Source organism: Gracilinanus agilis, chromosome 4 (genome assembly GCF_016433145.1).
Source record: "Gracilinanus agilis isolate LMUSP501 chromosome 4, AgileGrace, whole genome shotgun sequence".
Lineage (NCBI taxonomy): Eukaryota > Metazoa > Chordata > Mammalia > Didelphimorphia > Didelphidae > Gracilinanus > Gracilinanus agilis.
Window position 1 is genome coordinate 467,573,680 of NC_058133.1, and position 25,590 is coordinate 467,599,269.

Consider the following 25,590-nt stretch of genomic DNA (forward strand, 5'->3'; position numbering starts at 1 on the left):
GTGTTCCACCCTCACCCTGTAAATTATTCTTCTGATTACTATAATAGTGAATATTATAATAGTGAATAGAGTTCACTACAGAGAATTAAACATAACATTTCTCTACATAGGAATACAGATAATTAGATCTCACTGAGGCCCTTAAAAAGGCAAATTTAAAAATTACAAGTTTTCTTTCTTTTCCCTCTGTAACTTATTTACCTTTTCAGGTTTCTCTCGATTTTTGTGGTTCGATATCAAACTTTCCATTCAGCCCTGGTCTTTTCTGTGCAAATACCTGGAATTCTTCAATTTTGTTGAATGCCCATACTTTCCCCTGGAAATATATAGTCAGTTTTGATGGGTAGTTGATCCGTGGTTGCAGGCCCAGCTCTCTTGCCTTTCTGAATATTGTATTCCAAGCCTTACGGTCTTTTAGTGTGGAGGCTGCCAGATCCTGTGTGATCCTGATTGGTGCTCCTTGATATTTGAATTGTCTCTTTCTGGCTTCTTGTAAGATTTTTTCTTTTGCTTGAAAGCTTTTGAATTTGGCAATAATATTTCTAACCGATTTCTTCTCTGGGTCGAATATGGTGGGTGTTCTATGAATCCTTTCGATGTCTATATTGCCCTCTTATTGTAGGACTTCAGGGCAATTTTGCTGAATAATTTCTTTTAGTACGGAGTCCAGGTTTTTATTAATTTCTGGTTTTTCTGGAAGACCAATTATTCTCAAATTGTCTCTTCTAGACCGGTTTTCTTGGTCTGTCACTCTCTTATTGAGATATTTCATATTTCCTTCTATTTTTTCAGTCTTTTGACTTTGTTTTATTTGTTCTTGTTGTCTTGAGAGATCGTTAGCTTCTAATTGCTCGATTCTAGCCTTTAGGGACTGGTTTTCCTTTTCAATCTGGTCATTTCTAGTGTTCAATTTGCTTATCAGTTCATTTGATTTCTGAGCCTCACTTTCCAATTGCAAGATTCTACCTTTTAAACTGTTATTTTCTTGCCAGATCTCTTCCATTTTCCTCAGAATCTCAGTTTTGAACTCTTCCATAGCTTGTGAGGAGTTTTCCTTATTTGAGGAGGATCCGGATGCTTGTTTGTTCTCCTCCTCTGTTTGCTCGGTTGTCTGGATTTTCTCTGTGTAAAAGCTGTCGAGTGTTAAAGACTTCTTCTTTTTGTTATTATTCTTTCTCTTCTGAACTTCCTGATGCTGAGTAGCCATCATTAGCCCAGCAGCTTCTCAGCTTTATCCATGCGCTCAGTGTCTGTTCGCAATCTATTGGCTCCTGAGGTCTGAGTTCTGGTTTTTTCCAAGGTCAAGCCCCCTGGTGGGCCCTCTTGCTTGATCCTCTGCTGGAGGTTTCTTTACAAGTCTCAGGGCGCTGCTTCCCAGTCGTATACCGGTCTGCACTGGTTCCCCACTTAGGCTTAGTTCTGCCTCCACCCACGCCTCTACTCAGCCGGTGCTCTGCGCGCCCAGCGTCCTGCTCCGGCGCGCGCGCTCAGATTTCGCGTGCTTTTTTTGACTTAATGGGGTCCTAAGTCTTGCTGCTCTCAGGAACAGGTCCCGGAGCTGCCAATGACTCGATGGGTGCCCCAAACTTGCCCTATTTCTTTTTAGCTGGGTTCGGAGCTATAGATGAGTGTGGAGGGGGTGGGGGTGGGGCGGTTGCTCAGCCCGCGATTGAGTGAGAGCCCTTTATAGCCTGGAAATGTCTCGATTCCACGTACCTTCCACGCTGTGCCCTGTTGTGGGGTTCCTCCGTTCGTCTGGACTTGTTTTTATGTCCCCTTGAGGAGTTTTGTATGTTTCGGTCAGGAGAGGTTAAGAGCTGCTTCTTACTCTGCCGCCATCTTAACCCGGAAGCCTCCGTCCCTCACTTTTGCCACATGTCCAGTTGATCTCTTATTTCTATTTTGGAATTCTTTGATTGCATCCTCTACTCCCATTCTTCACAGTTCTTTGTTGGCTATGTGTTATAGCTTGTTCACACCCACCATCCACTAGTGGGTTTCTAAATCTCCCTGTCATCCAGTAATACTAATAAAATGTTTTTATGCAAAAGATGGGCCTCTGCTCTAATAGGAAGCTTAGAGTCAGTCCCTAATCCAGCCTGAATTCTTTCTTTTCCTTTTAAATTTTGTGTTATCTCTCTCTCCCAGATTTGCATCTGTTTGTTAGACATCTCAAACTATCCTGTAAACAACTTAAACTCACCATGTACAAAACTGAACTCATTAGCTTCCCCCCCAAAACTCTCCTCCTTTCATTACCCATCCTTTATCCCTCCCTTTCTCTCTCCTTTCTCTTCATCCTTCCTTCCTTTCTTCCCTCTTTCTCTCTTCCTCCTTTCTTCCCTTCACTCTCTCTCCCTTCTTTCTGTCCTCCCCTCCTCTCTTCTTCTCTTCCTTCCTTTCATCCTCCTCTTCTTTTCTCCTATCCTCTCTCCATTACTCCCTTCCATTCTTACTCCCTCCATCCCCCACTCCATCCCATTGTTCCTCCCTCCCTCCCTTTCTTCCTTCCTTCCTTTCTCCATCCCTCTTTCCCTTCCTCTCTCCCTCTCTCCCTCCCTCCCTCCCCTCCTTCCTTCCTTCCTTCCTTCCTTTCTTCCTTCCTTCCTTCCTTCCTTTCTTCCTTCTTTCCTTCCTTTCTTTGTTCCTTCCTTCCTTCCTTCTCTCCTTCCCTCTCTCCCTCCCTCCCAAAGGGCTCATTAACTTTTATTCTTGGAGTCTTCAACACTGAGAGGCTAAGAGATCTAATCAAGGTCATAAAACTGGTCTTCCAGGCATATCAGAGGTAATATCTGAACACATACCTTCCTTACACCATAGCTGGCATTAGCCACCCTTCAAATCACTTTTTACTTTTTTTTTATTTTTTTTTTTAAACCCTTAACTTCTGTGTATTGACTTATAGGTGGAAGAGTGGTAAGGGTAGGCAATGAGGGTCAAGTGACTTGCCCAGGGTCACACAGCTGGGAAGTGTCTGAGGCCAGATTTGAACCTAGGACTTCCCATCTCTAGGCCTGACTCTCAATCCACTGAGCTACCCAGCTGCCCCCTCAAATCACTTTTTTTACATTTCTTATACAAGGAAAACCAGGTTGATGCTCCATATATTCAGCAATGATTATTGGTTATTGGAGGAGGTAAAATTTAGGCTATGTAAAAAAAGATATCGATAAAAAAAATTATTGCTAAATTACCAAATGTCTGTGTCTGAGCTAGGCCTTTAGAGGCAGAATTTGAACTTATGCCCTCTGATGCCATAAATGGAACTGTTTTCACTGTACTGCAGAGCTAGATTTCAAATCAGTTTCTTCTTATGCCAAATCCATTGTTCTTTCTACTATCCCACCTTGTAAGCAAAAGCCCCCATTTAGACACCTCCAACTGACTTAGACTTTCCCTCCAGGATCTAAGTGAAAAATAATCTATCTTATTTATGAAGGGCTTTAAAAATTGTCACTGCTTTCCTTGCAATTTTGTGAGGTAGAGAGTGAAGTATCATTTCCTCAATAATACAGATTTGTTTTATTCAATCTAATTTATTAAACAATAAATGTCCATTACAGATAAAGCACACTGAGTTTTGGTACATTCATAAAAACATCTCTGTGAATGAGAGGCATCTAGGTGGCTCAGTGGATAGAACATCAGACCTGGAGTTAGGAGGACTTGGATTCAAATTTGATCTCAGACACTTCCTAGCTGTGTGACTCTGGACAAGTCATTTAACCCTATTTGCCTACCCCTTTGCCCTCTCGTCTTAGAGTTGTTACTATGATAAAGGTAAAGGTTTAAAAAATAATAAAATAAAATATGTAACATACTTCCCCACCCATACATGTTGTCTTCCCTCTGTGTGTGTGTGTATGTATGTGTGTGTGTGTGTTGTTGTTTTCTCTGCATTTTAAGGTCAGAGTCATAATTTGAGCTTTTTTGATGACTCATTATGAATAGTATGATAGTGGATGGAGAACTGGTTCTGGAGCCTGGAAGACATATATTCAAGTCCTGCCTGGGACACATACCGATTGTGTAATCATTTGTTAAACAAATAGGAAAAACCACACACAATGCACAGTTAATCTGTTTTATTAACATTTTCTCCATCACTTTCTTAAATCTAGACAAGTAGTGTCAAACTCAAATAGAAACAAATCCCTGGGTGAGGTTCATATTGACTTAGAAAACCACAAATTAACATTATCTACATTGTATTTTTATTTGTTTTGTTTAACATTTCCCAATTATAGTTTGATCTGGTTCCAGTACACTGGTGAGTTTTGTGTAGCCTAAAATTTCTCTGGTCTAGACCACAATCAAAGCAATGAATCAAATATTAATGTACACCAAGACTCAGCTGCCATTTTACCCTGAAACTTCCTCTGGTGCCTAGGATCTTCTCATTTTGGAACATCCTGCCTCCATCTTGGCCTCTTTTCTCAATGGCAAGTTTCTTCTTGGGACTTCTGTTTTGGGAATGGTCCCAGATCAAACATGCTCCGTTTTCCTCCTGTCTGTGCATTTTACTCTTCTGAATGTCCCACAATCCCTCTCTGCAGGTATCTTCTTCTCCATCATGACCCTTCAATTCCCCCGGTAGAATAGAAGTTCCTTGAGGGTAGAGACTTTCTTTTTGCTTATATTTCTATCCCCAGTGCTTGGCAAAGTACCTGGTTCATAATAAGTGTCTAGTAAGTGCTTATTGCCTTAATAAATGCCAGTTGCCTTGTATAAAATGTCAGAGAAGCAGCAAAGCATAGTGGATAATGGGGTCAGTCTTCAAGTCAGAAAGAGCTGGGTTCAACCCTTGTCTCTAATATACGCAGCTAAATAGCACAATGGAGAGAGAGTGCTGGATGTAGAGTCAGGAAGACCTGAGTTGAAATTCAGCCTGGACACATGCTAGTTGTGTGACCCTGGGCAACTCAACCTCTATCTGTATTTGTTTCCTTATTTATAAAGTAGAAATAGTAACAACAAACCATCAGGTGCTATATACATGTTGTTGTTTTTGTTGTTGTTATTTTGTGACCCTGGACAAGGCATTTAGCCCCAAGTCAGTGCCTCCTTTTGCATTGATAGAATTTCCTGTATGGAAGAAATTATAAGTCTTGACTCCCTACCCTCACTCCCCATAGTTTCCTTTTTCAGGGAGAAATAAAATATGTGGTTTCAATTAAGAGACTTTGGGATAGGTATTTCAAGAATGCAACCTTTTTTTTTGGTTTGAGATAGCCAGAAATCTGACTTCTAACAGTCTGATCTCTAGCACAATGTTACTAAGCTTAAAATCTTGTTGACCTACTTTCTTAATTACGATAGCACAAAGTTCAGAGAAAAGATAGAACCACACAAATGATCATGGCAATCTAATTGGCTATGTCTCTAGAAGAAATAAGGACATGAACACTTATAAAGTGCCTACATGGGCAGCTGGGTTGTGCAGTGGATAGAATACTGGACCTCGAGTTAGGAAGACCCAAGTTCAAATTTGGCCTTAGATACTTATTAGCCCGGGTCACCCTAAGTAAATTATTTCATCCTGTTTGCTTCAGTTACCTTATCTGTAAAAGGAACTGGAGAAGGAAATGGAAAACCACTCCAGTATCTTTGCCAAGAAGACCCTAAAATGGGAAATGGGGTCACGAAGAATTAGACATGACTGAAAAATGACTGAACAACAACAACAACCCCCCCAAAAAACCAGGTGCCTCTTATGTGCTAGTCATTATACTAAGCATAGCTAGAAGCCCCAGAAAACACAGGGAAAGAAGGGCTGGGCTTGAGCCAAATGGAAAGAATTCTATTGGGAAAATAGAAGCTTTTATAAAGAAAAGGTTGGCTTTCTCAACTAACTTGGCTGCCTTCAGGAAGGATGATGGGAGGAATTCAGCTCTCTGCTCACTCCTGAAACCATGCCTTCCCAGTTCTTTAGGAAGTTTAGTCTTAGATAATGATGACTCTGAAAGTGAAGAGTTCTCTCTTCTTCTTTTTTGTATGCTCCAAAATTAAGCCATTAGCTTACTGATAAAAATGGGCCAACCCATAACCCATTATATGGTACTGAATGACTGTGAGATTCTTTATAATAGCATTATTAGAAGAACTTTTCAATATTTTTGATGATTAAACCTTGAACAGCATCTGAGAAGGACTCATTACACTGCATTCTGGATAATGGTAGGCTGTGTCATGGGGGGAAACCAGTGTACAAGCTATCATTGTACCTGCAGCCTTTTAATGACTGATTCAATGCAACCATCTTTTCTTTGGCCTAAAGGCCTCTTTTTTCCCCTTCTTTTAGTGGTTCTTAATTGCCAACAAGTCATACAAAGTGAGTGTGGCCAGCTCATTTTTCTTCAGCGGTGTGTTTGTGGGAGTGATATCCTTTGGCCAACTTTCTGATCGGCTGGGGAGGAAAAAGGTCTATCTAACAGGTAAGTTATTACAATTCCAATTAAGCCCAAGTTTCATGGTTTCTGTGGTCCTGCTTAAAGATCTCTGGGAACAACTGTTTAGAAAGTATCAAATTATGCACTGGTTGTGTCTAACAAGCAAAGTACATCCAGAACCAACTTTTTTCCAGGTATTTTCAACATGATTGATCAAATCCAAATTGCTTAATTTTCTTTTCTTTTTTTAAACCCATCCCTTCTGTCTTAGAATTGATTTCAGGTATTGTTCCAAAGTAGAAGAGTGATGAGGACTAAGGCAGTTAAAGTTAAATGACTTGCCCAGGGTCACACAGCTAGAAAGCATCTGAGGCCAGATTTGAATTCCAGTCCTCCTGGGTCTCTCTGCATTGTCCCCCTTAATTTTCAACATTATCGATTTGGCAAGCACTTTTGCCCCCTTCTGCAGTCTAGTCTGAAAATCTTATTGAATCTCAGAGTTGCATTATGCCTCTTATTTTCCAGATGAGAACACTGAGGCTCAACAAAGGTGAAAGTAATGGCTGTCCCAAATTAATTTCCCATGAGGCTAGTGGAAGAATGAGATACTCTACATTAATCCTTCAACTGAATTTTCCTTCTCTGTAGGTTGCCTCTCTCCAAATACAATACAAAGAACTTTGCCAAGTTCTCTTGCTGTAGGGAAAGAGAACTGTGTCTTCAAACCAGTGGAATTAACTATTTAGTTTTAAGTTATACTCAACAGCATCATAACATCATGGGATTTAGAACTGGAAAATACCTACTTTAAAGATCACCTGCTCCAAACACTTCAATTAATATATAAATAATATTAATATTAATCAATTAATTGATTAATCGATAGCTTGAACCCCTCTCAGAAATAGGGATCCCACAGGAGACTAAAACACAAAGAGGGTAAAATGACTTTCCTGAGAAATGTAGGTAATAAACAGAAGTAGGGATTTGGACCAAGGTCTCCTGATTCCAAATCCAGCCCTTTTCTCATTATGACACACTAATGTTAGTCTGGAGAAGATAATTCAGAATTCACCGCTCCTGATCTCTGCTAGCTAATAGTTAAAATTTCAGTTTTTATTCTTCTCAGGAGTGTTTTCTTAGTAGCTGTATGAAAAGAATAGAACTTAAAAGACTATAGCTTAAGAACATTCACATTTTCAAGGACTTTCCTCATAAACTGGCAGATCAAATAAATGATTATCATCAAGTACTATTTTGTTGTACCTTTTAGTAATTGAATATTCTTCCTTGCTTTTTAGGTTTTGCCCTTGACATCCTGTTTGCCATCGCAAATGGATTTTCCCCTTCCTATGAGTTCTTCGCCATATCTCGATTCCTAGTAGGAGTGATGAATGGAGGGATGTCACTGGTGTCTTTTGTTTTGTTGAATGAATGCCTGGGCACTGCCTATTGGGCACTAGCAGGTAAACCTTTAGATTCATTTATAAACAAAATAGATCTAAGTAAATGCTATTAAGGAAATCATGACAATTGGTTTAATGCCAAAGTCTTTGAAGACAAGTTCAAATATAAGGAGCTCATCCCAGTGTGGTGAAAACAACTCTGACCTAGACGATGCAATGCCTAAGTTTCCATCCTGGTTCTCTCTCAGTTATTAGCCGTATGATAATGAATGCGTCACTTAACTCTGAAAGTTCTCAGTTTCCTCATCTTTAACATGAGGGAGGGGGTTAAACTAAGTGATCTTAGAAGACCCTCACAGCTCTGATTGTCCAAAGTCTGGTTGTTGCCCAACAATTTTTCCCTCTCCTGAGTTTAGTTCCATTTTTTTCCTATGTGACTTTAGACAAGTAACTTATTCATATGTCCTAGAATCATAAAAGACCAGATGTGAAAGGGACCTTACAATAGTCATTGAATCCAGTCCCTGAATTTGTGGTTGTTGCTAAGCATTATTGATGCCTCTTTGGTAGAGCCCATTTCAGACACAGATCTCTCCAGGTTGTACTTTCTTCAGGACAAATCAATCAACAAGTATTAAGTACCTGCTCCCTGCTAGCCAGCCTTTACTGATGTAATAAATAAAAATCAGCCCTAGAGATTTTATTTATGCTACATTCATAAGTATTTATTAGTAAAGAGAAAGAAGTAGGACAAGAAGGTTCCGAGACTAACTACCCAAAGTCTCTGACTGTGTTGCTTCTGGTTCATTGTGTCCTAGATTCCCAATAAGCCCTGGTGCATTTTATAAACCAAAGCATGGGGGCCTAGCTAACCACCTGGCTGGGCCAGACAAATTAAGGCCAGCCAGGGAGTGGACTTGAGTTCAGGAAGGAACCAGAGCCAAAGAGCCCAAGTTCCTGGATTCCCAGCCGGTGTGGTCCCTGGCAGCCTAATGTTGCATCACCTCATGCTTCACTGCTTGGCAGAGATGCCTTACATAGATAAGCACAGCAAGAGAGTTTCTTCCACAAGTCAAAAAACGGCAGTTAGTCTTACTTCACATGATGGCTTTTTAAGCCCAGTCTAAGCCCGTCCCCTAAGATTTTCTAATTGGTCAGTGTTTTATTTTGGTCCTTACATGTCACATCTTGATTTCCAGAGGTCAGGAATCTCTCCTGCCACACTGGCAAATTAAGACAGATGACTCTGTGACACCCCATTAGGTGAATCTTCTGGGATTGGGTTGGGGGTCCCTTAAATATTTAATTCACAGACCGATAGGAAGGCAGAAATGAACCAGTCTCTGCTCCCAAAGGGCAAGTTCTAGGAAAGAAAAAAAATCACAGAAAATAGATGAGTCAGTGAAGGCTTCTGTCAGTGTATACAATATTCTTTTCTAATAGCCCTCCACCTCTCTGCCATGAAGCAAGAGGAACATTTTGTCATTTATCTTCTGAGATCTTCATTGATCTTTTAGTTATTAAGAGTTCATCTTCTTCTGATGGTTAAATATTAATCACAAATTCATTGTCATGAATCACTTAAATCATAAAAATTGTGTACATTGTGTTTATTTGGAGGTAGTTAAAGGACAAAGAGAACTGGAGTAAGGAAAACCTGAGTTTAAATCTGAGCTCATAAATTTACTATGTAACCTTAGGCAAGTCATTAAACCTGTTTGCCTCAGTTTCCTCATCTATGAAATGAGGATAATAATAATATCTATCTCTAAGAGTTTTTGTGATGATCTAATGAGGTAATATTTATAAAACACTTAGCATAGTCTTGGGCAAGTAGTATAAAAACCATTATTGTTGTGGTTATTATGTTTTCTTTTGTTTCTATATATTCACTTTGTATCAGCTCATACAAATCTTTCTGTGATTCTTTGAATTCTTTATACTCATTTTTTAGTGCACAATAATATCCTTTTTTTCAACCTTTCCTCAATAGGTATCCTCTTTGTTTCCACTTCTTGTCAACTCCCAAATAGTGCATCTATTAATATTTTGCTCTTTAGTGGACTTTTATTTCTGTATTTGAATTCCTTGGGCTATGTGCTCAGTAGTAGGAATACTGAATAAAAGGATATGGACAGTTTAGCTACTTTTTTTCCCCCATAAGGCTAAATTGTTTCCAAGAATGATTTGACCTCTGCATCTCTATTAACAATATATTAGTCTGGTGGGTGAGAGATTGGAAGTCCTGGGTTCAAATGTGACCTCAAATACTGCCTAGCTATGTGACCTTAGGCAAGTCACTTAACCCCAAATGCCTAGCTCTTACCACTCTTCTGCCTTGGAACCAATACACAGTATCAATTCTAAGATAGAAGATAAGGGTTTTTTTTTTTTTTAAAAAAAAAAAAAGTATTAGTCTGTTCCCTTCCAGTTATTTCCATATTTTATCACCTTTCCAAATATACATGGTATGAGGTAAAATACTATAGTTGTTTTACTTTCTATTTGTGATTTGGCATATATGATCACATAATTTTCAATGCTTCTTTTCAGTTTCATTGACTCATATTCTCTGACATGTTGGAGAATGCTTCTTGGTCTTATTTGTGTCAATTCTCTCTCTATTTTGAACTTTTAGAAATGACATTGATTGCTGATATTTTCCCTACTCTATCATTTCTCTCCTTATTCCTTGAGGAGGGTGTTTCTAGTCCCAGAACTCTAGCCACCATGCCATCTAGCTGCTCCAGTAATTCAATGCCCCCTTCATTCATGCCTTTTATAATCATATCCCTCAATTTTAGACTTTTATTCTTCTAAACAATTTATTCTAAAAAAATCACTTCAGTGATTTGACTGAGATAGCACAATATTTGAAAATTAATTTCCACAGCATTGTTTTTTATTTTATTGACACATCCTAATCATGGACAGTGAACATCTCTCTAATTATTGAAATTTCCTTTTTATTCTCTAAGGAGTATTTTAAGATTGTATTTATATAACATATTATTAAGTTAACTCAATATATTTTATGGACTTTGTAGTTATTTTGAATGGAATTTGTCTTATTTTTTCTTCACTAATTGTTTTAATAGATTTGTTTTTTATATTGCTACTTTACTGAAGTTATTTATCCTCTCATTTTCATCATGGGTTTGCCAGGGTCTTCTAATGGCATTATGCACTGATAAATTTGTCTTCTTATGGCCACTTTACAAAACTTTAGTTTAGTTTTGTTATTGTTATATTTAGTATTTCTAGTAACATGTAAATTCAGAATGAAAAGAAATGGTATCCTTTCTTTAACCTAATTTTTACTTGGGGAAACTCCTAGTGTTTTTCCATTGCCAACAATGCTAGCTCTTGGCTTGAAGTGTATGGTGTTTTTTTTAAACCTTCACCTTCTATATTAGAATCAATACTAAGGCAGAAGAGTGGTAAGGGGTAGACGATTGGGATTAAGTGACTTGCCCAAGCTGACACAGCTAGCAAGTGTCTGAGGCCATATTTGAATTCAAGTCCTCCCATTTCTAGGCCAGTTGCTCTATCCACTATGCCCTTGAAGTATCTGCTTTTGACAGACATACACCAGGAAAATGAGTGAATGACTCAAAATTACACAGCAAGTTAATGACACAGAGAAGGTTAGAAGCTATGTACTCTAAACTCCTTCGTCTTTGACTAGTACTTGGACACCCAGACCCATACTCAAGATATAAAAGACCTCAGAAGACAACTAGTTTAATCCTCTTATTTACAAATGAAGATACAGGAGCTTGGAGAGGTAATAGAGTAAAATATCTGACCTTTAAAAAGCTCTCATTAGCCATCCAGGTCCCCTTTGCTTCTCGTATTGCAAAAAGGAGAATTTTTCTATTGTAGAATGTGCCCTCCAAGAACTAGTGATCCACCTGCTGAATCTGAGTTCAAGGGAATGCAAAACTATTAAGGATGAGTGAATATATTTCCTGCATGGACTATAACTACAATACTTCTCTTTTTTGTGCCCCCTAACAACTCTATGAAGTAGGTACCATAGTTATTTGTTATCCTCATTTTACAGTTGAGGAACTGAGGTCCAGAAAGGTTAAATACCATAATTATTTTTTCCATTTTTACAGATAAGGAAACTGAGGCCCACAGAAGTTAAATAAATTCCATAATCACAGAGTTAGGAGGTATCAGAAGTTGGATATAAATCTAGGTCTTCCTGATTCCATACCTAGCACCACACTAAGGAGTTGAATTGGAAAGGAGGAGGTTTGACAGAAACAGGATCCCTGGTCCTCACATGGTCTAGCTAAGTCAAAGCTTAGGGGAGAAATAAATTGAGACCAATATATATGGTTACGAGAGATGGGCCATTGAGCAAACTGGAAATCAGCTCATACTTCCCTGGCCATGCCTCCTGGTCCTTGCTGCTTTCATAAAAAATGAATTTCAGATCAGCCAAAGGATTCAGGATCCTTCCAAACTCTGTTTGTCTGGGTTGCTTTTCCCATTCCAACTCATGAGTTAGAACTTGCAAAAGAGATGTAGTTTACTCTTCCATTTGGAAGCAGAAAAATGTCTTTTTTTTTTTTTTCAAAAATCAATCATTCAAATATTTATCAGGTACCCACATTGTGCCTGGTACCATACTGACCCCAATAATGCACCTCTTCCCTTCCTTACAGAAATAGGGTGCTAGGTGTGTGAAACATTGAATATTTCTACATTGAAATGTTAATTTCATTGAATTTTTTCCCCTGCTCTTGTTATTCTTTGTTTCAAGAAGTGTACCTCATGGAAGGGGAGGAAAAATGGACAGCTTAGGAAAAAAAGACTGTATTTTATAAGTATCAATAATTGGGGGTAGCTGGGTAGCTCAGTGGATTGAGAACCAGGCCTAGAGATGGGAGGTCCTAGGTTCAAATCTGGCCTCAGACACTTCCCAGCTGTGTGACCCTGGGCAAGTCACTTGACCCCCATTGCCTACCCTTACCACTCTTCTGCCTTGAAACCAATACACAGTATTGATTCCAAGGTGGAAGGTAAGTTTTTTTTTTAATTAAAAAAATAAAAGTATCAATAATTTAAAAAGAAACACAATTTAGTGAACATTTTCAAATACATTGTCCATTTGCAGGAGAATGGCCTAGCTATGGTTTACAAAGAAAGTAGCAAGTTTTAATTGTTTCTGCTATTAAATTTAATTAGAAAAGACCCTCTAGTTGAGTTTCCCATCACCACTATAGTCTTAAACATTAAAAATTCAATGAGGAATCTTCTCTATTTTTCATGAAATTGTCACTTTCCTACAAAAATTTTACTTTTCCATATTGGATTAATGTATGGGTTTAACTTGTTTTTCTTTAACTTAATCCTTTGGAAAAGGTTAGTGAGACATATAGCTCGCTCCCTTTCAATTTGTGATGGCTTCTTCCCATGAAATTTGTGTGAGTTGGTCAGTAAACAAAGTCTCCTGATTTCTATCCTCCTTAGTCATCAGAAATAAAAAGGTATAAAATAATCCCTATTTAAACCCTAGAATCCCACCTTTCCTTCTCCCCCATACCCAATCCATCCTTGAATCTGTTCAGATTAGGTAGTTACAAGTTTGGTAGTAGGGAAGCCAGCAAGGCTGCTAAACTGACAGGTGAAAACAGACAGGTGATAGAATGCTTTAGAAATATAGAGATGAAGGCTCCCACGACCATTTTCAGAGAATGCTGGAAGAGCTGGGATGGTTCTGCTATTGGGAGATAGAGAAAAGAGCACCGCCCCTGGAGCCAAAGGACCTGAGTTCAGATTCTGACTGACACTACTTGTGTGACCACGGTCAAGACATTTACTCTCCTTGGACCTCGTTGTTCAGTCATTTCAGTAGAGTCCATCTCATTATGACCCCATTTTGGGTTTTCTTGGTAAGAATACTGGAGTAGTTTTCCATTTCCTTTCTCCAGTTCATTTTACAGATGAGGAAACTGAGGCAAACAGGATTAAGTGACATTCCCAGGGTTATACAGCTAGATGACCTTCTAGCTCTAGAGCTATGACTCTAGAATATGACAACTTTGTCTTCTGTGGTCAAGGACTAGAAAGGTACTAAGAAAAGGCTAGTCCGAAGAGACTTGTCCTTTGTGCCAAATGTGTGTATAATTTGGCAGTTATCCCATAAACCTTGGGATATACCAAAGAGAATATTAGAATAATCATTCCATCATCAGTAACATTTTTTTTCACTTATCAGCTTCTTGGGGAGAGTGGGGAGTTTGGACTTCTGATTCATTAGTTTGGGGAATTCCTGGTCTGGAAACTCCCTCCACACAAACAAATTGATAACTTGTCTTAGAGAATTTGCTGGGGGTACTGAGAGATTAGGCAATTTCATTTTTCCATAAACACACAAATAGTTTTATTCAGAAGTAAGACTTCAGCACACATCTTCCTGGCTCTGAGGTTAATACGTTTATAAGTCTAGCACTGGACAGTACCTCAAAGAACACGTAGCCCAAACCCTGTCATTGTACAGATGAGGCCATTGGAACCCAAGAAGGCTAAGTAAATGACTTGTCTGGTGTTACCTAGGTGATAAATAGAGGGGAAATTTGAAATCGGGGTCTCTGATTTGATTCTAGAGTCCACACTCTTTCCACCATTTTCCATTAGCTTCCTACTGAAATAAAAATAAGAATTATCTTCTGATTGACCCAGAATGTTCTTCCTTGGCTCATGAAAATTACATAAACTTTGCATACATCTCTTCAGTATTACAAGGTATTCAGTTTCTTCAGTATTCTCTTCACTGATGCAGATTATAACACTTCTTTGCATAAATTGCTATAAATTAAAAAAAAAAAAAACCCAGACAGTCTTTCCCCAGCAGTCATCCTTCTGGGGATTTTAAGCAACTCAGAACATAGCTGGGCTGATGGTCAGAATGCAGACATGTAGTCTCTCACTGGATGTCTTTTAAAGCATAGCTTTAAAAGAAAAAAGTAAACAATGTATTTCTGGCAGACCAATAGTACTCATGATCCTGCCTTCTTGCCCAAGAGTAAGTGGGGAGGAGGGAAGGAAAAAGCCAGATTGATTAGTTGATTCATAGTAACAGTGATAAGGATTAAATGTATGGATTTTCCATAAGAATTACAGGAAGACCCAGAATAAGTAACATAAGAAAAAAAATTTAAATAAAACAAAATCTCTGAAGGAAAGAATTAAGATAATAATAAGTAGATTAGAGAGAAGGCAGCCTAGGGCAGCTAGGTGGCTTAGTGGATTTAAAGACAAGAGGTCCTGGGTTCAAATGTGACCTCAAACACTATCTAACTGTGTGACTGTAGGCATCACCCAATCCTATCTGCCTCAGTTTCCTTATCCATAAAATGAGCTGGAGAAGGAAATCACAAATCAATCTACTCTCTTTGCCAAGAAAACCCCAAAACAGGATCACAAAGAGTTGGACAAGACTGAAATGGCTAAAGAACAAAAAAAAAAATAGAGAACTACTGGACTTTGTTGAATAGTGAGGAGATATGGTCAGGCCTGTGTTTTAAGCAGCTGAGTGGAGGATATATTGGAGTAGGGAAAGGTTTGAGACTCTTATAATATCATAAACAAGATGTGATTATTGAATAAACTAGAGAAACCTTTTATTCCATTAATAATTGCTCATATTTCTCTGTATTCCATTTTTTGATCTCCTATGGAGGACTGAATATTAAAATGACTAAATTTATGTTTTCTTAACAAATGAAATAAAAAATAAAACATAATTATTTGTAATATTTTTGGCTATGAGAAAAACTATGCCTAGATTCACTTTAAACCCTCAGCATAACAGCAGATGTCTTTTCTTCACTTCCAGAAACACATTTTTGCCATCCGATCCACAACAGGTGTTCATTAAAGTCTCTTTAAGAATTTTCTTCCTATTTCTCAAGAAAAAAGCTAAATTCAGTCTCTCAGGAAATAAGTTATGTTCAGGCCTTTTTTTTTTTTTCCACCCTTTCTTCAGACATCACATGAAACAATCTCTCCAGAATACCTATATAGACTATGCTTCCTTAGAGACTCTTTAAAGAATTCTTTTTAAATGTGTTCCCACAATATATCCATTAAGCTAGTTTCCACACAAAAAGGACCTTCTCTTTTTTTCCTCTGTATTCTCCACAGTTGAGCTCCTCATTCCTTCACAGATAACAGATAAAACACATTCCCTCTGACTTCACTGGGCGAAGCATCTCATAGGTAGAGTTAGCTTAGGCACTCCCAATCACCTTTTCTGCAATATATTCCATGTGGCTCTTAAAGATATGGTCACTGCTGCTCTAGACTCTGTGGGAGAGTTTAAGAAAACAGATGTTCCATGTTCAGGAAATAGCAAGCAGACCGGTTTGATGGAATGTAGAGTACAGGAAAGGGAGTAATGGGAAGCCATATTGGAAAGATAAGATGGAGTCTTATTGTGAGGGGCTTTACATTCTGACCTGAGGAGATTATATTTTAGATCCACAACCTGCTATTTTTTGAGAGCATGCAATGAGACCTGGAAGGCAGAGTTATCCAGTAGATAGAGTGCTGAGTCTGTAGTCAGGAAGACCCATCTTCATAAGTTCAAATCTGGCCTCAGACACTTACTAGCTGTGTGACCCTAAGCAAGTCACTTAACCCTATTTGCCTCAGTTTCCCCAACTGTAAAATGAACTGGAAAAGGAAATAGCAAACTACTCCATCATCTCTGCTAGGAAAATCTCAAGTGGGGTCACAAAGAGTTGGACACGACTGAAACAACTGAACAACCACCACCAAATTATCCTCCATCTAAAGGGAAATTTAAGCCCAGTGGAATTGCTTTTCAACTCCAGAAGGGAGGGGAGGGGAAGGAGAGGGAGACAACATGAATCTTGTAACCTTGGAAAATTTTATGTGTAAGTTTGTTATTGGAATAAAATAAAGGGGGGAAAAGGGAAATTTTGATTAATAAAAGAGTCAAACATGACTGAAAAATGACTCAACAACAATGAAACCTAGAAAGAACTTTATTATGTAGAACATATCTTTGTGAAAATGATTTGTTGTAGTAGTGGGGAAAAAAGTCAGAGTAATATATAAGAGATACATGTTTTGTGTATTGGAAAGACAGTTTGATTTAGGTACCCCTCCCACTGCTTCTGAAAAGTTCAGGGTCTGTTTTGTGACTCATTACATGAATATCTCTGTGCCATGGGCCATCTTTTCAAAGGAGATATATTGGTAGTTTCATACTAACATAGGTCAAATTTATTACGATAAATACCATCATAGCAAAAACAAATAAAACGAAATCTTCCCAACACCCATTTACTTGATTTTTTTCTTAAAAAACAAAACAAAACAAAAAAAAACACCAAAACCCTTATCTTCAGTCTTAGCATTAATACCAAGTATCAATTCCAAAGCAGAACAGTGGCAAGGGCTGGGAAATTGGTGTTAAGTGACTTGCCCAGGGTCACATAGCGAAGAACCATCTGAGACCAGATTTGAACCCAGGTCCTCCCAGGATCACCTAGCTGCCCACAGTTAACTGATTTCTCAGTTCCAGCCATCAGCCCACTTTTCACCTTAATCATTTTCAATACAACCAAATTATAGTATAACAAAATAATTTGGATACTCTATTGAAAGCCATTGTGACTTAAAGTTCAGAATTCATTTTTTCTGTCCTACTGATTTTCTACTTCCCCATTGTTAGGCAATATTAGAGCATGTCATTCTATTTTTGTATCATCATTTAACTGTCAGATTTATTGGTAACCTAACTGCAGGGAAGGGTTTCCTATACTCTTTATAATCAGAAATGGTCTTGCGGAATATTCTTTCTCAAGTAACAATGATTTTCTCCATGAACTAGGATCCATCGGGGGGCTGTTTTTTGCAGTGGGAATTGCCCAGTACGCCCTGCTAGGATACTTCATTCGCTCCTGGAGAACGCTTGCAGTTGTGGTTAACCTACAAGGAACGGTGGTCTTTCTCTTGTCATTGTAAGTTTTTTTCCTTTTTCTTTCATTTTAATTTAATATACCATCGAAGTATCATAAGGAGATAAACATTATTATCTGGGGAGCTTGTCTTGTTTAATAAAGAAGTAATTCTTTAGCAGTTCTCAAATACATTGCAGCTTCTGAGAAGATGATTAATATATACGGTATACAGATGTTCATTGTTTCAAATGAGCTCTGGATATCAAGATGTTTATGTTATTAGATTGTCAAGGTAGGGAACTCATTTGTTTTACATAATTTGAAACCCAGAGAGGCAGCATGCTCTAGGGAATGGATACCTTTGGAGTCAGGAAAACCTGAATTTGAGTACCCCTTTGGACGTACCCTCGATAGTTCAAATTAGTCTCTCTGGTCCTAGATAATCTGCCTTTCCTGGAAGCTTCTGAGGAGTTGCTGATCTGTAGGTGGAGGGAAGTCTCCACAGTAGGAGTTCCTTACAGGTCTAAATACTCCCTCCCCTTCTTCTACAAAAAAACAAAATGGATAAATAAAATATTAAATGCCTGAAGCCAAGTATATTTTAGACTCAGTTATACGGTATCTTGTGGTAACACTTGTTGATGAAATGTGAATTTTAGATGTATGTACACTCAGGCCAAAAATAATTATAGTAGGGATGTATTGGGATCCAATTATATAATTGGGATGTATAAGCCGGAGAATTTGCAGGCATGGAAGAAATTCATGTGTTCTGAGGGAGGGTAGCGAGAGCAACAGAAGAAGGAAGATTATGTAGTCAGCAAAGTACTGTATTCTGCAATTCCCAGAGGGATGTCACAAAAGATACACCACGTTAGAAACCCAGCCATCTTCAACCCATCTGCCTCAAAGAGTGTTTTGCTGTTCTTTGATCCCAGAGTATAAATTTTTTATAATGAAAGTCAGCATCAAAAATGGGATTTTTTTATAGCCAACTTCGCTGGAAAATGTTTCACATGGAATAATTTTCTATATATGTAAAATGCCTTAAGACTGGAGTAAAACTTTATGTACATTAACTCATTTAATAAAATGAATGATATTCTAAAGAGGTTCATTAAAACTTCATTAATTCAGATTCCACTAATTCAGACACTGTACATGTTTCAATTGATTAGACTAAAGTCTACGGTTCCTTAATTGAGGGCAAAGGGGGAAAGAGGTGTTAATGGTAAATAAGAATAGAGAGGAAACATTTGACCTATAAGATTGAATTTTTCAAACACTTGCGAAACCTTCCTTTTTATACAGTGAATGTGCTAATTAAGATGATTCTTATTTACTTAAACCTGGCAATATTTCATGAGTCATAAGTTTGCATTGTGTGTTGGAAAGGTCTGTTTGAAGCTATTTTTAACTGCCATTTCTCATCCTCCTTCTTCCCTCCTCCCTTTTCTCTCCTCCCTATTTCCCCTTCCCTGTTCCTTCCTCCACTTTCCTTAAAGGATCTCATCCCTTTCATTGCATGAAGATTTCAAAATATTTCCCTATATATAACTTTTCTCCAAAATTTTAGTCCTAATTGCCTGCAAATTATCTCTACTGTTATGTCCCACTAGCTAGCCCCTTAAATAATACGTCTAAAGGTTGAATTATTCTTTTTCTCCACTGTCTATCCCTCCCCCATAAACAAAAATAAAACAAACAACCCAATCCCAACTCATTTTTCCATCTCTGATTCAAACAAAACCATCTTCCAAATTAATCAGGATTTTATTTTATGTGTATATTATTTTTGACTCTTCCTCCCTCCCCATACACCCTAAATCCTGTAGACTCTGACTTAGCAATCTTTTGCCTTTCCCTCTGTCCTTCCTGTCTGCTCACATTGTAGCCTCCTTGCCTGGCCATTTAATAACCTCACTTGTGGTCATATCCCAGCTGATTTTCCTTATTCCAGGCCCTTTTTTCTAACACATTCCATCACGCTGCTTCCTAGTCATTTTCCTAATGCATTTTCTTCAATCACATCACTTATCCATCCAGAAATAAATATAAATCAAGAAGAAACTTGTACTTTTAGTATGGAAAGTCAAATTCACTATGTCTCAAATCCACCTTGCTAGTTTTAACTCAGAAGATTCCACTTTACATACTCTGAAATTCCAGACAAACTAGCTCTCTCTCCATTTCCGTTTCTTGTCCTGCCTACTCCTTGCTCTGAGTTTTGCTCGTACCATTCTTCCATGACCAGAATGGACCTCTCAGTCTATTGGAGTTTTTTCCTTCCATCAGGACCCATCTTGGTCACCATTTCCTAACAATGTTGCTCTCCCTTAATTCCTCTCCCTAGTTTTATCACCCATTCCCTCTCATCTAACTGCAAGGGATCTTTTCCCCATCAATTTCTTGCAGCTCTTCATTTTTTTTTTCTTTTTTTGCAGTCATCACACACTTTGTTTCATAGCTTTGTGTATTTGTCCTTAGACTATAAACTACTTGAGAACAAGATCAATGACATAATTATCTTTGCATCCATATTACCCATCACAGGACTATACATAACTAATAAGGCTTGTTGAATTTAGTTGACTCTAGCCCAGTAGTTGTCTATAAATGACTTTCATTGAGACTGACCTTCACTTTTCAGCCTCCTCTCTTCCCATCATTTAGTTTATATCCGTGATCTTGTGATCTTTTAATAAAGGTTTTACTTTAAGTAATCCATTACTCTTTAAAATTTAGAATACAGAGGATGTTAAGAAAATAGGAGATCAATTTCAGCACAAAACTTTGCATGTTACATGCAGAGGATAGGGACTGGACCTGTAATTCCAGTGATGTACAGATCTTCCAGATGATGAAATTCCTTCTACCAAATGCAGGTTCATGCCTTCTTTGCGATGTCCAGATTCAGAGAGCTGCCTAGAGCATGAGAGATGGAGTTATTTGCCCAGGATTACACTACTAGTATGTGTCAGAGACAAGATTGATCTCAAGCTTTCTTGGTTCCAAAACTAGTTCTCTATAGACTAGATCAACGGTCAGCAACCTTTTTGGCCATGAGAGCCATAAACGCCTGCGGAAGGAGGAGGATGGAGGTGGAAGGTGCTGGAATATGGGGCAGGAGCTGAAGGGTCCCCTGGGACACATCCTGGGGCTCTGCCCGGACTGGCAGGTTGGGACGTGGAGCCAGATATGGCTTGAGAGCCATACGTTGCCAACCCCTGGACCAGATCATAATAGTCCTTCCCTATCTCTGTCTTTGTGTGTGTATATGTGTGTACCTGTTGTGTTTTAATAACCTTAATACATTTCTTGATATAATATTTATTATAGAACTTATTTTTATTTGTAGGAAATATCTTTAAAGAAAATAAACATAAATAATATAACTTGATTATAGTATTCCACACACTTAAGTACTATGAAATTTCTAAGTTTTTTTTGTGTTGTTTGTCTTAATCCAATTGTGATCGTCTTTTATCTTTTTACAAATTCTTAGGCTAAGGAAACTATATTTTAGTGTCTTGACCATGGGATCTCCAAGGACCAACTTAGTACAGAAGGACTCATCATCATTAAGTTGGCCACAAAGTGGCAAATTCTTTGACCATTGCTTCCCATAAAGCAAAGAAAATAAACATTTCAGTCGCCTTGGTCTTGATGCTTTCAAGTTGTATAAGTGCTAAGAATCACGTGATTTTTAGATAATTCATGTAATCATCAACTTAACTATAAGCAATCTAAAGCAATCTAAATCTTAAATCCTTGTCCAGTGACCAAAAAAATGAACATCCTTTTTGAGGAACCGAATCTTATTAATGTGATAGTCCCATGGTAGACATCATTAGAAGATAAAAAAAAAAGTTGTAGATATGTGGAAGGTTGGCTTTTGGATACTTTTTAGAGAGGCAAACAAAAGCAATAATAGAACTATATTTTATCACCAGTCCACCTATGCATAATTGAATGGAATACTTAGATATTTCATCTTGCAGTGTTCATGAGGAGCAGAAGTAAAAGCAATAGCTAATGTTTCTGTAGCACTTGAAGATTTACAAAGCACTTTCAACACAATATTTCATTTCATCCTCACAACAGTACCTTATAGGCACTGTAATTACTATTATCATTTCCATTTAATAAGTATAGAAGCCAAGACTCAGAGAATTTAAATAATTTGATGGTGATCACATAGGTAGTAGATGTTATAAGGAGAATTCAAACTAAATTCTTCTTGACTGCAAATCTGATGTCCTGTCCACTATTCTACATGAATTTAATTCTTCTTGAAGGTAAATATTCCTGCTGGTCTGTTACAAAGGATGAGGAATTAGAGAAACTAAATTAGAAAAGAACTTGACAAGATTTTAAGGTTCTTAATCTGAAGTTATGAACTTAAAAAAAAAACTTCTTTCAAGTAATTGTTTTTCTTTGTAATCTCATGAAGTTTATATTTTTGGAAGTGTTGTACCAGATTACAACAGAATCCATGACACAAAAAAAGTTAAGAACCTCTGATACTAAATGAAGTCAGAATATACTTTGATATTCTAAGGCTTCTGTTCAAAGGTCAGCACAGGTAAAGTCTGACACATACTCTAGATTTTAGGCTAACAGATTTCAGTGTTCATAAAAATGAAAGATAGGATCTTGTGAACTTAAACCTAAAACTCTATAGGATAAGTCAGTCCAGGAGGGACAGAAAGCACTGAAGAATGAAATTTTGGAAACAAATAATTTTTTAAACCCTTACCTTCTCTCTTGTAATTGATACTAAGTATCAAATCCAAGGTAGAAGAACAATAAGAATTAGGCAATTAAGGTTAAATGACTTGCCTAGGGTCACACAGCTAGGAAATGTCTAGGACCAGATTTGACCTTTTGTCTCCAGGTCTGGTTCTTTAGATGCTAAGCAGCCTAACTGCCCCGGAAACAAATAATTTTGAGGAGGAAAACAAAGGGGGAGTTTTTTAGTGCCTAATGTGGATGCAGAAAGACCTTTTCAACCAATCAAGATCAAGGGGGAAAAAATGGAGAAGAAATTAAAAAATATGTTGGAAAACATGGTTTAAGTTTGAGAAATGAAATAAGCCAGAAACTTGGGGATTATGCAATAGTCTCTTGCCTTGAAATTATAAATTTCTTCCTGAAGGTAGTCAGAAAGCACAGGACTTGATAAGAACAAAATATCACAAAAAATGAAATTTACCCTTTACCATCCTATTACCCTCTGCTAAATATTCTCTATTGTATCATTATCTTTCCTAAGATGGGGCACCATTAGTTAGATGGCCTCAGAGGTCTCCTTCTGTCTAGAAGCATGAAACATTCTCTGGATTCTCCATCTTTTTCATTTCATTTTTCATTTCCTGATCCAATTGGCCCAATATTCTAACCTGTCAAAATCTTTTGGAATCTCTATTCTGGTATCTATCATGTTAACTGCTCCTCTCAACTTTGTGTCAGCTGCTAATTGAGAAGAAATGTCTATCCATGTCATTGATAAACATTTTAAATGGCATAAAACAAGTATAGATCTATGGAATACTCTACTGGAGGTTCTTCAAGCTGACATGCAATCATTTATGTACTTAGCCTTTGATCCAAGTTATTCAACCAGTCCTAAATCCACTATCATCTGGCCCATATCTCTCCATCTTTTCCACAAGAGTACCATAAGAGGCTTTGCTAAATGCTTTCCTGAAATCTAGGTAAAGTCAAATAAAAAAGCATTTATTAAACATCTACTGTGTCAGGGCAGCTAGGTGGCTCAGTGAATTGAGAGCCAGGAATGGAGATGGGAGAATCCTGAGTTCAAATCTGGCCTCAGATACTTTCTAGCTATGTAACTCTGGACAAGTCACTTAGCCTCCATTATCTAGTCCTTACTGTTCTTCTGCCTTGGAACCCAATGTTGGTTCTTTGATGGAAGCTAAGGGGTTTTTTTTTTAATCTACTGTGTGTAGGCATTGTGCCAAGCTCCAGAGATACAAAGACAACAAATAGTCCATGCTCACAAGGAACTCACAGTTTAATAAGAGAGGTAATAGGCAAACAGCTACACACAGATAAGCTTATGTGAGATAAATTGAAAGTAATCTTCAGAGACAAGTCACTAACATTTTTTAAAGTTTATTTTGTTTAACATTAAAAGATCTGGTTAACTCCCTCTACCTCCTGATTAGAAAAGGCGTTCTTTGAGAGAAAGATATATGCATATATAAAACTATATATTGTTACTTAGCTCTTTTTACCAGTTCTTTCTCTGGAGGTGGACATGCACAAGTCAGTCTTCAAACAGTATTTTTGTTGCTCTTTAGAATGTTCTCTTGGTTCTGCTAGCTTCACTCTTCATAATTTCATGTAGGTCTTTCCAAAATTACCCTGCTTGTCATTTTTTACAGTGCAAGTAGTATTCCATAGCAATCAAATGCTACAACTTGTTTGGCCATTCCCCCATTGATGGGCATCCCTTCAATTCCCAGTTCTTTGCTACCACAAAGAGAGCTGATACAAATATTTTAGAATGTATAGGTTCTTTTCCTTTATCCCTGGTCACCTTAGGAAATAATCCTAATATTGCTGGATCAAAAGGTATACACAGATCAGTAACTCCTTGAGCATCACTCCAGATTGCTCTCTAAAATGGTTGAATAGGTTCCAACAAGAAGTCACTAACATTAAGGGGAATCTAGAAGGACTTCTTGCAAAAGATAAGATTTTATCTTTAACTTACAGGGAAAGCAAGGAGATTGAGGTGGAGAGTGAGAGAATTCCATGGGTGGATGACAGACAGTAAAAATGGAAGAAGTTGGGAAATGGAGCTTCTTGTGCTAGGAAAAACAAAGAGGCTAGTGTCACTGGTTTCCAAAGTATATGGGAGGAGTAAGATGTAGGAAGATGCAAATGTTAAGAGGGGGCCAGATTATGAAGGGCAATGAATGCCAAGAAAGCCTTTTGTATTTGATGCTAAGGTTGATAGGTGATAGGGAACTACTGAAATTTATTGAATAGAAGGATGACATGGTCAGACCTATGCTATAAGGAGATTGATTTGATGGCTGAGTGGAAGATGGACTGGAGAAAGTCTTGAAATAGAGACCAACCAACAGGTTTATATATGAGGTGATGAGAACCTGCTACAAAATGGTAGCAGGGTCAGAAGAGAGAAGGAGGAGGCATTTGCAAGAGATACTATGAAAGTAGAATGATAGGACTTGGCAACACATTGTGTATAGGAAATAAGTCAGGAGTCAAAAATAGTTGTATTGACTGTGTCAGTTTTAAAAATTAGTTGAGAAAGTCCTCATGAAGGCTTGAGCTGACTTGTGCTAGACTCCCCCAGTTATTTTCCTTGATTTACTCTGGTGACCATAATCCTGCGGAGAATTTCAGAACTTTTAAGAAACACAAACAACAAAAAATATCATTGCAAAGTTCATTTGGCCTGGCGAGAGAAAGTCAATGATTAACTCCCATGGAAGGTTTTTAGGATTGTACCAGTGGTCAAAGGTACAACTAGAAATTTTTCTTTGGCGCATATTCTAAGCACTACCTCCCCCTTTATTCCGTGTTTTACTCTCTTCTCTCTTAACTCAGGAAAGCCTGGAGTGGACATGGGAGTGGCTTCCAAAAAAGGGAGATTAGTGCTTTCTTCCTTCCCTCCTTCCTTCCTTCCTCTCTGCCTCCCTCCCTCCCTTCTTCCTTCTTTTCTTCCTTCCTTCCTTCCCTCCCTCCTTCCCTCCTCCCTTCCTTTTTTCTCTCCCTTCCTTCCTCCCTTCCTCCCTCTCTTTCTTTCTCTCTCTCTCTCCTTCTCTCTCTTTCTTTCTTCCTTCCTTC

At 38.0% G+C, this 25,590-nt stretch overlaps 1 protein-coding gene across 1 annotated transcript in view; it reads left to right on the forward strand.

Annotated features, from left to right (window-relative positions):
• SLC22A15 (solute carrier family 22 member 15) overlaps positions 1 to 25,590 on the forward strand; it is an 89,618-nt gene that overhangs the window by 28,797 nt on the left and 35,231 nt on the right. The window contains exons 2-4 of the mRNA XM_044675530.1: positions 6,302 to 6,434; positions 7,691 to 7,855; positions 17,676 to 17,805. Coding sequence (XP_044531465.1) covers positions 6,302 to 6,434; positions 7,691 to 7,855; positions 17,676 to 17,805 — 428 coding nt within the window. The remainder of the gene's footprint in view (positions 1 to 6,301; positions 6,435 to 7,690; positions 7,856 to 17,675; positions 17,806 to 25,590) is intronic.